Here is a 15,206-nt window from a genome sequence, read left to right on the forward strand (position 1 = left end):
TTGTCAACTACTGTATCAGCAGTTTTGTTTATCAACTCCAACACCTGGGTTTCTGTTGTTCCCTTGTTCATACGACAATCCATTTTTTTTAATAGCAGGCAAACCATTATTAATCAATAAATCCACATATTGAGGACAACCAACGTCTCTGTGCACGTCAGTGCCATCTCAGGCTGTGGCTAATCCTCCATGATAGGCATGAGGAGACTCAGCCTTTTTTTGTTTAACATTTGCTAACGGTGCAATTCCTGCCTGTGCTGCAAATAAAATCTCTTCCAATTTGGCAGCGTCTCAGCAAAATCCTTAGCTCCTGACTGAAAGTCTGATGGGAGAGTTTACCACAAAGAAGGATCCACTGGCATTTATAAACTCTTTAAACTAACCCTCCAATACAGCGGAAACATTTAACTATTACTCTCAGTTCTCATAGCATGCAAACCAATTACATCACTCTTCTTTAACTTGACCAACTTTTTTAGCTACCAAATCCAATGTTTTAACATCTACTACTGCCACAGGGCACGGTCCCTCATTTAGTTCCTCTGACCCTTCACCCTCTTCTGAATTACAATGATCTGTTATAAAGTCACCCCTGGAGAGGGATGGGTGGATGGTAGGCTAGAGAGCTGAAGGTTAGTATAACCTGAAAGTCCCCTGGTCAGTGTTCCCTCAAATTTTTTACATCCATGTGTGAAATTAATTTTGTTATGTGCATATTATGGAGGTGATGTATAGTGGGAGTGGGGGCGAAGGGTTTGGAGTGCAGGAGGGGTCTCAGGCCTGGGACAGAGGGTTGGGGGGGGTGAGGGCTCTGGGGTGGTGCCAGAGATGGGGATATTGGCATGTGGGAAGGGTCTCAAGGCTAGGGCAGAGAATTGGAGTGGTGGGGGATGAGGACTCTGGCTGGGTGTGAAGGCTCTGGGGTGGGGCTGGGGATGAGGGGTTCAGGGTGTGGGAGGGGTCTCAGGACTAGGGCAGAGGGTTGGGGTGTGGAGCAATGAGGGCTCTGGGGTGAGGCTGGGAATGAGGGGTTCAGGGTGCAAGAGGGGTTTTAGGGCTAAGGCAGAGAATTGGGTGCAGGGGGTGAGGGCTCCGGCTGGGGGTGAAGGCTCTGGAGTGGGGTTGGGTTGCAGGTTGTCCCGAGACTGTGGTGGGGAGAGAGGACCCCCCCTCCCCCCAGCCCTCTCTTGCTGGAGTAGCTCGGGGCCAGGTGAGATGGACCTCTCCCGGGCCACAGCAGATCCGGCAGGGCTGGGGTGGGGAACCTTGGGCAGCCCTTGATAGGCTGCTGCGTGGCCACGCACCTTATAGGGAATTTAGCCCCCGGCCTCTTTTGTGCAATCTAATTCTGCATAAAGAGGGTTAGAAAACGTCAGTATTACCCGTGCTTACTCAAAGTAATAGTTTACATCATCCTTTTTTGGCAGTGTCTAGAATCTCAAGATGTAAGAGGAAGCTGTATCAGAGATTCCTGCTACTTCTTCAACAAAACCAAAGCTCTTATCCCAAGCTGGACTATCATGGTTTAAACGGCTGTGTCAGAGACTGATTGCTCTCTCAGTTTTTGAGCTCTGGATCTTTTTAGTATTCCACTATGCTCTTGTCCCTCTTCCTCCTCTGGCTCCTGTCCTGGGGAAACCAGAGACACAGGTCTAGTCTCTCCAGAGGCATATTCGCTATTAGAGAAAAACCTCCCTGGGAGCTCAATATCAGCCTTCACCTCCCAAAACATCAGAGGGTCTGTTCTAAAATCCTGATTCCCTTCACATAAAACAGCACAAAAAGTTCAGCCAACTCACTGTGTAGCTGTATTACAAATCTCAAATTATTGAGCATGATCCCAAAATTCCTCAAACTTACTGCTCCATAGCTTTTTCCTTCCATAGTTGGGCATCGATCTGGAAATGGAGGGCAATCCTTCTAAGATGCTAGTTTCTAATCCGAGCCTGTTCAAAATCATGAGACACCCTAGCAGTAAGATTGACCAGTGCTTGTACGTGGCACTTTGCCTGGTCTATAATATCTTTATTCTCTATTACAGCTAATTCATGTTTCTCTACCTAAATTGTCTAAATTTTATTTTTAATGCATTGCATGCAATAAACAATCCATTGCTACTCCCTTTAACATTCAGCTCTTAAGCTGCTTATCATTAGCTTTGCACTCAAGGAATATACAAATCCAAAAGGAATGTAGCAGACCAGCCAGATCATCATGATGTCCGCCTCTCTTCCTCTCCCCATGACAGGCAAGGTAAGACTTTGAAATCTTGAAGTGCCCTTTCCTAGGGCTTCTGTACCACTAGATTGAGGAGGTGTTCCTCACTCAGTATAGCTAACAGTGTAAATATTAACTCATATCAAAGTTTATATATTAGCAACCTGACCCAGTTTCCCCAATATCCTTATTTGAATCTTTGGCCCCTCCTTGGACCAGAATCAATATAGGGTGGAGGCTATGTTCATTCCTTTTGGTTACTTGAATCAAGAATAGGTGCATGGTCAGCTTTCAAATACTCTTCTGAAGGTCTGTGGTCTCTCTCTGGACCAGAATCAGTACAGGTGGAGGTAGATGCCCATTCACCTCCCACACTCCTCTTCACTACCAGAATCTAAGGTAGGTGCACAGTCACCTCCTCTCTTTTGGGTATGCTACCACCTGGCAGTCCCCGAGGAATATTATGTCTCTGGCCAGTCACTACAGCCTTTGGGACTGGGAGGATGCTGGACCCAACCGTCAGATGCTTGTTGATATCTCAGGGTACCCAGACGGTCTTGGATTATGTCTTTGTGCTAGTACTGGGTTTCTACAGCCTCCAGTACCAACAAAAAAAATTAAATCACATACCTAAAAAATATTTTCCCCTACATAACACTACAAATGTGTTTAATGCAGCTGCTAGCAAAGAGAAGGCACTCTGGATTGATAAGCAGTGCTCTGTTTGCAAAACAAACCCACCATCTGTTTCAAAACACTTTACAGCTGAGTGCAGAACAGATCAATGATTCTATGAGAAGCACGAGTTTGCTCTCTGGCGCTTTCTGGACTTTCTCACTCCTCAGTGAACCCCCATATAACTCAACAGGTGCCCCACAGTCCTGCTGTGGTCACCAACCTGTAACTTTAATTTATGTTTTCCCAGTTAATTGTATAAAGATAAGAAATAAAACTAAACTGAACTCTCTAAGGTTTAAGCCTCTGGGGCAGTTACAGATCATTTAATTTAGTGGAGGGCTGTGAATGACACAATAAGTAAAGGAATTAAAGACTTTATTTAAAATAAAATAGTTAAAGCAAACGGGCATTACAGTATAACCATACACTGCATTTAAACGCACATTCCAAGATGAACTGGTGCATTCAGGAGTGATCAGTGCCTGGATGAGAATGGGTATATAATTCTGCCTCTAATGGTACCTGGATGGTGGATGAGCATACTACTCCAAAGTTAGTGAACTACCCTTTTAATAAGCAATTATATGACATCCCTTAATTAAGCCATATCTACATTTCGGCTACCATATTTAATCTACCATACTCTAAAACCCAATATCTTCTACTTCTTTATTGTCCATTAATATCAAAACTCATTCTAATTACCATTTGCATCAATGCAAATTCTGCAGTTACCGATATTCCAAAACATCCACACAATCCCCTACAGGACCTGCTAAAACCAGTTAACACAAAAACAATCCCCTACATGACCCAAAGTTATGCCGTGTGGCATTTCTATTTATATCTCTTAGTCACCCATGCTAAAATCCTTAGGCTTAGCTAATATGAGGTTTAAACTTTAGGCCTAAAGGCCTGTTCCCTACTTACACTTCAGCACATTTTCAACTAGCATAAGCAAACCTTACCTTATAGGCTGCAGTTGAAAGGGAGCCCAATGTGCATCTGTATCGATAATAATAGAAAGAGGTGAGTAGTACGAAGAAAGGTTTGTTAAAGTGTATGGTAAATGGGATCAACAGAGAAAGGAGAATAAGACTGACAGAAGAAAGTTCCCTTAAGTGACAGGAGTGTGTACAGCATGGCTAGAGGCAAAGAATGGGATAAGCCCAAGGGACTAGGGCCAGATAAGCTGTGAAGTGACCCAACAGGTGGAGAATGGAACTGACTTGGCAAATTAGGAAGACAGGATATAGGAGACTATACAGAGTGGGAAGGGGAATTGAAATAATGCACTTTGTGTGTGCAAGAAACTGTGCACACGTATGTTATTGCGTTCAGTTTTTGTCACTGAAATACCAGACAGCAATTAAATACAATATGCTTTACATTTTTATTTCACCTGTTTACCTGGTTTAGCTACAAGTGACTATTTCTACATTAAAAAAATCTGCTTTTTAGTATTTCTATTTCAGGTATTTTATAAAAATAAAAGTTAACATTTGTATACTTTAACTGCTTCATAAATATTAATATAATTGTTATTGGATAAATAGTTTGTGAGAAACTTGAGATTTTTTCATCTGCAGTTTGTTACCATGTAACACTTGGTGAGTTGCCAGGACTACGCCATCTATGCACAAAACCTGCTAGCAGCAGTATTTGTATAGTTAGAGCCTTCCAGCTCAGTCTCCTACCATTGACTAAGAACCCTTGCAGTGACTCCTGAATGGGAGAATGCCTGGGCATCACTTGATAACATCTTCATTATGATACCACAGGCATCATGAGGTGTCTACACATAGAAATGTGAAGGCATGTCACAGTTCTATTAAAAATAAGAATGTTTTTTTATTAAGCACTGCTTGAGAAAAGGAGGAAAACTTGAGTACAGCTACAGATCTTACAATGAACAGAATTGCTCTTCTCTTTTCTGTTTCTGGCAAAGTTGTTAGAACATGAGAAAGTGGTCTCTGGAGGGTTAGAGAAGTAACTTAGGTCAAATTGAGAGCTTAATGGAGCAGCATGTACTGTATCCTCATTCTGTGGCCATTTCCATGCCTAGTACCGTTAGTCAAAGCAGCACTGCATGGTCAGTTTAACTCAGATAATCTAAGTGGGATTCTGCTTTTTACATTAGCACTAAGAATACCTTCCTGGCAGCAGGTTATTGTTGAGGATCTAATGCACAGAAGCAGGTCAAGCAGATAGCTTGTTTTTCCTAAACAAAGATTGGCTATGGATGTGAAATTACATTTGGAACAGTAAGCCAAGGCATATAGGTCATTTTTATAGGAGTTTTAGAGCCATTTCATAAAGCAAATTTGTAACCTGTGTAGGATACTTCTTGTATCTTGGGAGGAAAAAAAAGCAGAAGTTAGTGGTAGCAAATGACAGCTTCATACATCTAGTGCCTTTATACCACCAGTTTAGCTAGGACATTTTATTTCTCTTGAAACTTCAGTTATCATCACAAAAGAAATTTGGTGGCTGGCCTACAAGAAACAGCTCTCCGAATGACGGTGAGATTCTGCTTTAAGACAAAAAGCAAGATGAATTTCTCGGATTTCTTAGAGATAGGTAATAGACTGGCATGTTCTGAAAACCCACTGGTAACCCCAGGTCCTGAAAAAAATGTATGCTATTATTGTATTATAGCTATCTGAATGCATTATGTTGAACAACAAAATATTCTGTGAAATACTTAGTCTTTTCTTAATTTGAAGAAACTGTCTGGCTTTGACTTCAGCTGTGTTCTATGACTTTCCGAGCATTGAGGTCTAGGCATGTACTTGGTATGAGTAAGTTTTTCAGTGCTAGGTCTAGGGTCTTCCAAACCCTGTTCCCTACAATGGAAGCTGATCTTAACGTAGGTGCAGGTTTCACTATTTGATGAAGGCTCCCACTTCAATGTTTGCATGGGACTCCCTATGATCTTGGGCCTGACTAAAGCTTGGTCATCTGAAAGATATTTGCTTAGACACTCACTGCTGGTTAATCCAAAAGTGGTGATCATAAATAAAATAAGAAAAGGGGAAGAGAAAATATATCTTTCATTTCTGTATAGCATTCCTCATCCCAAAGAGCTTTTCAAACTTTACATCTACAGGAATCACTCCACCCACAACTGAAATGCAGCTACCTTAGAGTGGAACTCAGCATCCATGTAAAAGTTTTCACCAACATGACATAACATTGCTTCAATGCTATTTGACAGGCATTTAGCAAAAACCCATAAAATACGTAAGACATTCATAGGATATTTTAAAAACTGTATCACAAAAATAACCTGACTGCTGTTCACTAGATCTTTACACCATCACTTCACATTCGGAGTTGACTCTAGAACAGCACTCTACATTACAACCAAAAAAGAGCAAGAGTGATTATCCTTTGAGATTCATCAAGTTGAAGTTTAGATGTGTGATGCCTGTGAGTCCTCAAACTAATCTCAAAACCCCAACAGCATTGAGCTAATGGCACGTGCTGAACTTGAGAGGCTATTCAGTAGTAAAGCTGACATTCCATCCTTAAGAAGGGTAACTAATTTATTTATGGCATAAAGATACAGGAGATATATTCTAAAAAGATGAACTTTTGCTTAATCACAAAAGATCCTCATCTAGTACCTGAACAGGTTGCACAATGAATGTTGCATAAAACTTTTTGACAACTGTTTGACTTCCCATTTTGCTGACAGATTAATTAGTATGTATTTCTAGATGCCTTTCTACAGTCTGACTTGGGAGTAGTATTCAGTGTTCTCAGAGAGCATTTCAGTGGATAGAACATTTTAGGTTTGGGCTGTATAGAGGATTGTATCGTTGTCTTATTTCTCAGAATGAGGTTATTTTAAATGGTCAGAAGTTACTAATGAATCAAACGTTTTCCACAAACTCTTGGTTAAGAAAAATAATTTTGGTGCTCCCCAATAGGAATACTGTCCTTGCATCTTGCTTGGAAATGTTAAGCAAATAGAATTTACAATCCCCCAAATGGTTCTATCCCATTTAATCTCTGATGTGCTCCCCCAAATAATAGGTACTGGCATGGCTCAAAAGGTAAAAGCTACAGTGGGCTTGATTGGAGCACCTAATGATCGCTTCCTTCAGAGTCTATTTTCATTCATCTATTTCCTATCCAAAGCCGCTATATCAATGTTCTCAATTCACTCGTTACACATTAGCTCATCACTAAGACAGTGGCTACTCTGTCTGGGGTCTCTTAGAACAGCCTGAATTGTGATATTCTATAAAGGAGACATTTTCTTAATTATTTTATGGAAAAAAAGACGTTGAGTTTTGCTAAATTGCAGCTTTACTGGAATGGTAAGGATTTAGATTGTGCTTTGGCAATTAGCCTCATGTCCTTTTATCAATATTTGCTCATGAAGAGTTCTAAGGACACTAGAGGTCTGCAGACAAACATTCTGAAAACCAAGCAACAGGGGAATGGGGCTGACTGGAAGGAGAAGTCTATGAAAGGTTCTCACTTCCTCTCCAACAGTTGTCTGCAGAATGAAAAAGATTGAGACTCACTGCTCTAAGGGATCATAGACAAATTCAATATATGGTGGTGGTAAGATGGGGAAATATTTCCCAGATATATTACTTAATTCAGAAAAAGGATGGAAATCAAGAGTGGGGGTTCGTAATCTGAAGGAAACGTTGCTCCCAAAATGCAGGGAGTCAAAAAAAAAAAAAAAAAAAAAAAAAAAGACTTAGGGAAGGAATTCTTATTTACTTATTTTTTTTTAACAATAGCCTTGAACTATTTCAAGTAGAATCATAGAATATTAAGGTTGGAAGAGACCTCAGGAGGTCATCTAGTCCAATCATCTGCTCAAAGCAGGACCAACACCAATTAAATCATCCCAGCCAGGGCTTTGTCAAGCCCGGCCTTAAAAACCTCTAAGGATAGAGATTCCACTACCTCCCTAGGTAACCCATTCCAGTGCTTCACCATCCTACTAGTGAAATAGTGTTTCCTAACATCCAACCTAGACCTCCCCCACTGCAACTTGAGACCATTGCTCCTTGTTCTGTCATGTGATACTACTGAGAACAGCCAAGCTACATCCTCTTTGGAATCCCCCTTCAAGTAGTTGAATACTATCAAATTCTCCCTCACTTCTTTTCTGCAGACTAACCCCAGTTCTCTCAGCCTCTCTTCGTAAGTCATGTACCCCAGCCCCCTAATCATTTTTGTTGCCCTCCAATGACTCTCTCCAATTTGTTCACATTCCTTCTCTAGTGGGGGGACCAAAACTAGACAATACTCTACGTGGCCTCACCAGTGCCGAACAGAGGGGAATAATCACTTCCCTCAATCTGCTGGCAATGCTCCTACTAATACAGCCCAATATGCCGTTGGCTTTCTTGGCAACAAGGGGACACTGCTGACTCATATCCAGCTTCTCGTTCACTGAAATCCCCAGGTCCTTAGTAGATCTTTTCTAGTGCCACTTACCTACCTCTTCTGTCCCTTCAGTGAAGTTACCTTTGCTGTAGAAGCACGGTAGAACAATGCATAGTAATAGAGATTTCAGTCCTGTGCTGTAGCAACAACAGTATAGCAAGTTCTTAAGCAATCTCAGTTATGCTTAATCCATAAGAACAAACTGGCAATGTGCTCTGGAGCTGATGCTAAATCAATACAATGTGTATAATTAATTGGCATAACTCTCCCTTCACAATGACCTAATATATCAGTTCAGTTACATACTCAGTATTTAAAAATTTAGAGACCGAAACCCAAAGCCAGCCTTTTATACACTAGAAGTCAGTACTGGTTTGATTTACTAGTCCGATAAATATCAATACACTTCTCAGTCTGAAACCCAATAGCATAGGGGACCTAAAAATGAATAAAAGATCAATGTTATTTCATACTAACACAATTCCCAGTAATGACCCACCGTGTGTTTTAAAAATCCTATAATTTTGCATGGCAAGAAATGTGTTTCATCTGACATCAGAAAAAATTAGCTGTAGCATTTTAGCTCTCTCTCTGCTCTGCAAATACTATTCAACATGCCTGGGCCTTCTATATTTTAATGGCAGTAAATATTTATATTATCTGAATCTTTTCCTTGTCATTTTATACAGTATTTATTCATCTTATAAAATACTGAAAATATTTGAGAAGTAATAAAAACAATGCTCTTTTTAGATAATCAAAAAACAGATCTTCTGGTCAAATTATTTTGTAACTGTTCTATGTTAGCTCAGATAACAAGGGCACACTGTAAACTTGGACATTTGAGTATCTATTAAAAAACTAAAGTTTTGCTGTTGCTTCAGATGATATTCACAATTTTCACAGGAGAATAATGCAAAGGTGAGTAGTTTCTTGTGTGATGGAAGCAGGTGAAGTATAGTCATTGATTTTTGCAACCCATGAAATGAAAACAGAATTTACAAAATGGATTTTTATTAAATGAAAGAAAATCTGTTTTGTGGGTCAAATATGAAATAGAATATACAAAAACTTTACATCAGATCTCTCAAAGAAATAAAACCCTATCTAGAATGAAGCAGCACGCATTCCTTCCAAGAACAACACAAATGGGTGAATAAGCTCCTTATGGCAGTACAGGATCACACAGTATGTTGTGCTAAAATTCCAGGTTACAGAGAAGCAAAGTTAAAAATCTAAGTGGTCTCCCTAAAGAACCCAGCTAGTCCACAAAGTAACTTCAGAGCATGAAATTCAGTCATTTTGTATTTTCTTAGAAGCCAGTGACAGGTAGGTCAAGTGCAGAGTTCACAAAGCTTGCATATTACATTCTCAGTTTCTATACAAATATAAATTGCTCTTTTTTATTTTAAAAAGTTTTATATTTGATAGTATTTAATTGCGGAAAAAGGTAAGACCAGATCATCAGGTTCCTGCTGCATTATTCAAGCAATTCCACCCTCTTTGTGGCCTTCTTTCCTTTGAAGCCTGTTACCCAAAACCATACCTTGTGATATATAAAAAAGTTACTGTATGTTAAATCATAAATCTTTGTACTACTGTCCTAGTATATGAAGGTTCTGCAGAGCTCATAACACTTCTTTGGCATAGTACACCAAGTCCCCCTTAATACTTTTCCTTTTAAAAAAGTATATTTTCCTTTAGTAAAACACCTTAAAAACATCTATTTCTGATTTTGTAAAATAATGTGTCACCTCTTGTGTTGCTTTGCAAAATATACACACACACACATTTTGGAAAAACCTTGAGTACTGACATAAGGGGCTCATTTGAAATTAGATCTGATACAAGCAGTAAATCCCCTCTCATATGAATGTCACATGAAGTCATTCAATTCAGCTTCAAGTGCTGCTGCCATTTCATCTGCCTCTGAACTGCTCCCCTCCTCATCCTCGTTGCTGGACTCTTTACTGGATTCACTGGCAGCATCATCTTCATCCAGTTTGCGCTTGTGACCCCTGTAAGTGTGGACAGGGAAAATACATGAACACGATTATCTACTTGCCTATAACAATGGAAAATAGGCAGCTTAAAGTTTCTGAAGCTTTTATCAGATCTAGACAAAAGGTAAAACACCTATTATCTAACAGACAGAACTAGATCACAAACATTTGGTCTTGTGACCACTATTCTATACCGTAAACCTTGATACTGTAAACTGAGCTACTGTAAATTTATTATTCCTACTTTCTGCACAACAAATCAAAGTTTAAGGACCAACTGAAAAAGTTTTAATTTCCTTCCTTCCCTAGTCATGAAGGAAAAGTCTTCTCTCTATCATTTAAATACCAGCAATAAAATATTACTAAGGCAAAATTTCGAGGTAAGTTTTGGGTCTTTTTGTAAAACTGAAATCCAAACTGAAAAGCAAAAATATTAATGAGGCAGCAAAAATAAATGAAATGCTTCTATATTAGCTTGTGCCTCATAGTAAATACAGAGCAATAGTCATAGATAAAAATAGCAAACAAAAAAACTGGAAATGAGAAAAATCTGAACTAAGATTGGAGACCTTAGAAAATAATGAAGAACACTAGCAACACTACAGGACATTATCAAACACAATAAAATTGTAAACTTTTAGTCTAAACTAATTAGAAATACAAACCAAAAGGATGATCCTATTCCCTCCCCTTTAAAATTTCTGAAGAGAGGGGACTGCAAGCCTGCACCTTCAGTTCTACTTCTGTTCTTAAAGTGAAAGGGGCCTGTTTTCCTAATCTTATTCAGGTATAGTTTAAAGAAAGATTATGGAAACTTTGAAAGGTCAGATTTTTCCCATTTTTGTGCAAAAACTCATGAGATTGATGATGTAGTTCAGTTTAACACTCAAACACTAAACCAGAGGTGGGCAAACTACAGCCCGTGGGCCACATCCAGCCTGCAGGACCCTCCTGCCTGGCCTCTGAGCTCCTGGCCCAGGAGGCTTGCCCCGGCCCCTCCTCCGTTATTCCTCATCCCCTGCAGCCTCAGCTAAGGGGGGCGGTCAGGAGGCAAGAAGTGTGTGTGGGAGTCACAGCCTCCCCTAACCAGCCCTCCATACAATTTTGGAAACCTGATGCACCCCACTGGAGGGTTGACAATGTTCCTCTTTCATGTAATAGCCAACTATTTGTTTTGTATGTTTGGATTAATACTGCTAGACTGCACATCAAATTTTTGAGTATCTCCAAAGAATTAAGCACACTTTTTATAAGAGATTGAAATGCATCCTAGATTCCTCAAAGAATCACGTTCCTGGGTGTGAAAGCTTACCAAGAAAGCTCCTACACATCAACTGTGATACATCCACAATCAAAAGCATTTGGTTCTGAGAAACCTTGATGTCTGCTTCTTTTGCCACAAAGAAATTTGATTCCATAGAGGTTAACCTCAGATGGCCATACCAACAAAGGATAAAGCTGTGTGCGCTTTAGTCTGTCTGAGCTTCAATGTATTGGAAATAATGAATAAGAAACCTTAGAGATGCCATATTCCTGGTGGCAACGTGTACTCTCTCATCAATAATCAAGACAGAGGTGAACATGTACCAAGCGTTTCTCTTAAATTAAGAGCTCCTCACTTTTTTAAACCATTAGGTAGGGTAATACTGGCCTGTCCATGTGTCCACAACACATAAAATGGCAAACAACTCTAGTTCAGTTAATATTTACCTATTAGCAAAAAGGAAAATAGACATTTAGTCAGAGCGCCCATTGTGTACCTTCAAGACTGTAGACATAGTATATTTCAACAAGCACACTCTGAAAAACAATACTGTGAACTGTGCATTCCATAAACATATAGATATGAACAGAACGAGATGTGAACATATGCGCTTGTAAGCCTGTCAGAGATCCAGAGCAACGAGATTAGTATTTTTTTTGAGCAATTCAGTATATTCATCCTTTGGAAAAGCAGCAAAGAGTCCTGTGGCACCTTATAGACTAACAGACATATTGGAGCATGAGCTTTCATGGGTGAATACCCACTTCGGATGCATGGCATGTATTCACCCACGAAAGCTCATGCTCCAATACATCTGTTAGTCTATAAGGTGCCACAGGACTCTGCTGCTTTTACAGACCCAGAATAACATGGCTACCCTTCTAGTCCTTTGGAAAGAAGCTTCAGAAGTTCTCTGAAGTCCAGATCCTTTGATATGATGGGGCCTGTATGTGAGAGATGTTGGTAATCTTAACTCCTCTTCCTTACCCTTTTTCAAAGAGGCCGACAAGATAGGCTCACCTCAAATCCCAAAATAAAAATCTTAAGGGAAGTGGAGTGGGTTACCTTATTTGTGCCTTGATCTTATACTAGTAGGACCAAAACACCTTTCCCCAGAAACACTGCTGGTGCATCACTGCCTGTTACCTCACTAGGAAGCTAGACTACTTCTTTTGGGGAAATGGGGCATGGTGGGGATAGTGGCACATGGAGGCATGCTGAGTTTTGAGGTTCAATTTTGGGCCAAAACTCCAAATAAGGCTAAATGATATGAGGTGAAAAGCTTTGTCCAGAACTGATCTGAATACATCACTCTTGTAAATAACCCTGACCTTTTTAGGGGCGGGGGAGGAAGGAGGGTATTGCAGTACCCTGGATACAGACTCACGTACAGTAAAAAAGGATTTCTCAGATGTATTATCACCTCTACACAGCATATATTCGCATACAATTAAAACGAGAAGCACTGTGACTAAAACTGCCCAATAGATACCTTTGAACATTCCCGTTAAAAACTGTATAAACATGTGCAGGCAGAGTTTTGCTTGCTCACTTCACGCCGATTTCAGCCTTTGAAGATACAGCTCTTTTTTGGTCATTAAAGATACCCATTAGTTGAGCAAAATGACTCGTACAATTAGCTGTTCTTTTTGACACAGAATTCCATTCTACAAATTAATTTTCATGATGCTTTAAGGGATACTGCTGGCATATTTCTTTCCCCTACTCAGTTGTACTGAACTGAACGCTTGGAAATGTGGAAGATTAAATGCAATATATCCTGTCAGTTCTTATTCTGATGAAAAAAGATAGAATGATAGCTCCACTCAGATGAATTTAGATTTGAAAAACTTCCTAACTCACTGAAAAGAAACCTCCAAGCCAACTATCAGTCTTCTGCTACAATGTAGGGAAATCCGTTGAGAATATGTTTGTTCTCATTAAGACAAACACCTTTAACAATTTGTGCTCAATGAACAGTACCTGTACAGCCATTCAAAAGATTTTAAATTAGTATTATGAAATCAAGCCAGAGCTAGTTTTGGTTGAGGAAAGGGGGCATCAGTAAAATATTGTATTTTATATTTGTAAATTTAGACAATAGATATAACATTAGTGGAATCATTTATAACCCCAAGAGAACAGCACATTCCCATGATGGCATAAAACAATCTGCTAAAAAGCAGTTTGAAAAGTATATTTTCCTCATGAATTCATATCCACTCCTCATTATTTCCAGTTTCTAGTCTACACTGCATTACTCTTTAAATGGAAGGGTTTTTATTTACTCTTGAAAAAGAGAATGTATCAGCCTTGTGCATGCAGGGAATACAATTAGCTTGCCTTGCTTTTTAAAGGTAGCTTCTGTTTACTGTTAAACAACACGGAGGCATCAAATACGAAAACAAAAACACTGACAGCCATAAATCATCTTGAAGATTACTTTTAAAAATGTGTTCAATAAAAATTTACTTAGCTAAGATTAACCGATTGCTGAATTTTTCCTTTAAAGTCCAAATATTGACACAAGAGTGAGTTTCAATAAAAATCAAATTTCTAAAACTGCACAAATTCACTTCTCTTCCTCCCTTCCCCCGTAACTTCTAAAACTGGTTATATATTTACATATAGTTTCATTTTTAAAAAATAAAAATACAGTTGTTCTCTGTGTGGATCATACAAGAGTCCACAGATTAAATGGATTTAGCCTTCAACAGGAATTATTTTGTAATCTAAACATCTGAAATTAGGACTCATTTTTGGCTTCATACCATAAGTCAAAACTCTTGACTCAGACTTAACAATGTACCCATATCATCATTATGCTTAAATTCCCTAAATGAGCAGGACATTTGGTGGATTACAATGGGAGATTTGTACAGAAATCTCTTCTTTTCCAAAAATCACTCCCAGATTTTCACTCAGTTTATTCTTTTTGTGAAGAATATACCCCTGTGTTCACATCCTATGCACTACCGTAATCATGTTTTTACAATTTATGCTTGGGAAGTATTTAAAAATTCAATTTACTGATCAATAATATGGCAAAATGCAATTAGCAGCATTATATGTGAAGTTATAAACATGAACTAAAATCATGACTAAAAGTATGTTTTCCAGGTAAGTCTGGGGAGTGGCCAAAATGGTTCATCAGAGACAAAGGGCAAGCTGATGCCTAAGTCAGGGTAAACAAGGCTGGTGGACCATTACCTGCTAAGAGGCCATTCGTTGGCAGGAAAGGGGCAGAGGCAAAAAACCACCTACACCTTTAGCAAAGAAACACGAAGGAGTTTCCTTCCAAATAGACTGCCTGTCACCTTGCTGCCAGCTGGAAATGTTTTTCAAGATGGGGACTGAAACTATAAAAAGCAGGGGCAAACACCCCAAAACACCACTCTTTCGCCTCCCTGTCTATGGCATTCTCGGCATCTGAAAAGACAAATGAAGCAGCTGTTGGACTCTGGGGGAGGGGTACTGACAAAGAGTTTGGTCAGTAAGACCGCTGAAAGCATGTGGTGAGAAAATTTTGCTTTGAATCTCACATAGTTTGTTAAATTAGGCACCGATAAGCATTTTCATCTTTACTTTTCTTGTAACTATTTGTTTATGCCTCATTACTTGTACTC

General features: G+C 39.4%; 1 protein-coding gene across 3 annotated transcripts in view; it reads right to left on the reverse strand.

Moving 5' to 3' along the window:
* CTDP1 (CTD phosphatase subunit 1) overlaps window positions 1–15,206 on the reverse strand; it is a 201,125-nt gene that overhangs the window by 1,670 nt on the left and 184,249 nt on the right. For 2 of the 3 annotated variants that reach the window (XM_032788427.2, XM_032788403.2), the window contains exon 13: window positions 9,311–10,331. The exons of the other annotated variant lie outside the window; for it this stretch is intronic. In XM_032788427.2, the coding sequence (XP_032644318.2) occupies window positions 10,190–10,331 (142 nt within the window). In that variant the 3' untranslated portion in view covers window positions 9,311–10,189. Of the gene's footprint in view, window positions 1–9,310; window positions 10,332–15,206 lie in introns of those variants that run through there. 3 annotated transcript variants of the gene reach the window in all.

The sequence above is a fragment of the Chelonoidis abingdonii genome, chromosome 2 (genome assembly GCF_003597395.2).
Source record: "Chelonoidis abingdonii isolate Lonesome George chromosome 2, CheloAbing_2.0, whole genome shotgun sequence".
Taxonomy (NCBI): domain Eukaryota; kingdom Metazoa; phylum Chordata; order Testudines; family Testudinidae; genus Chelonoidis; species Chelonoidis abingdonii.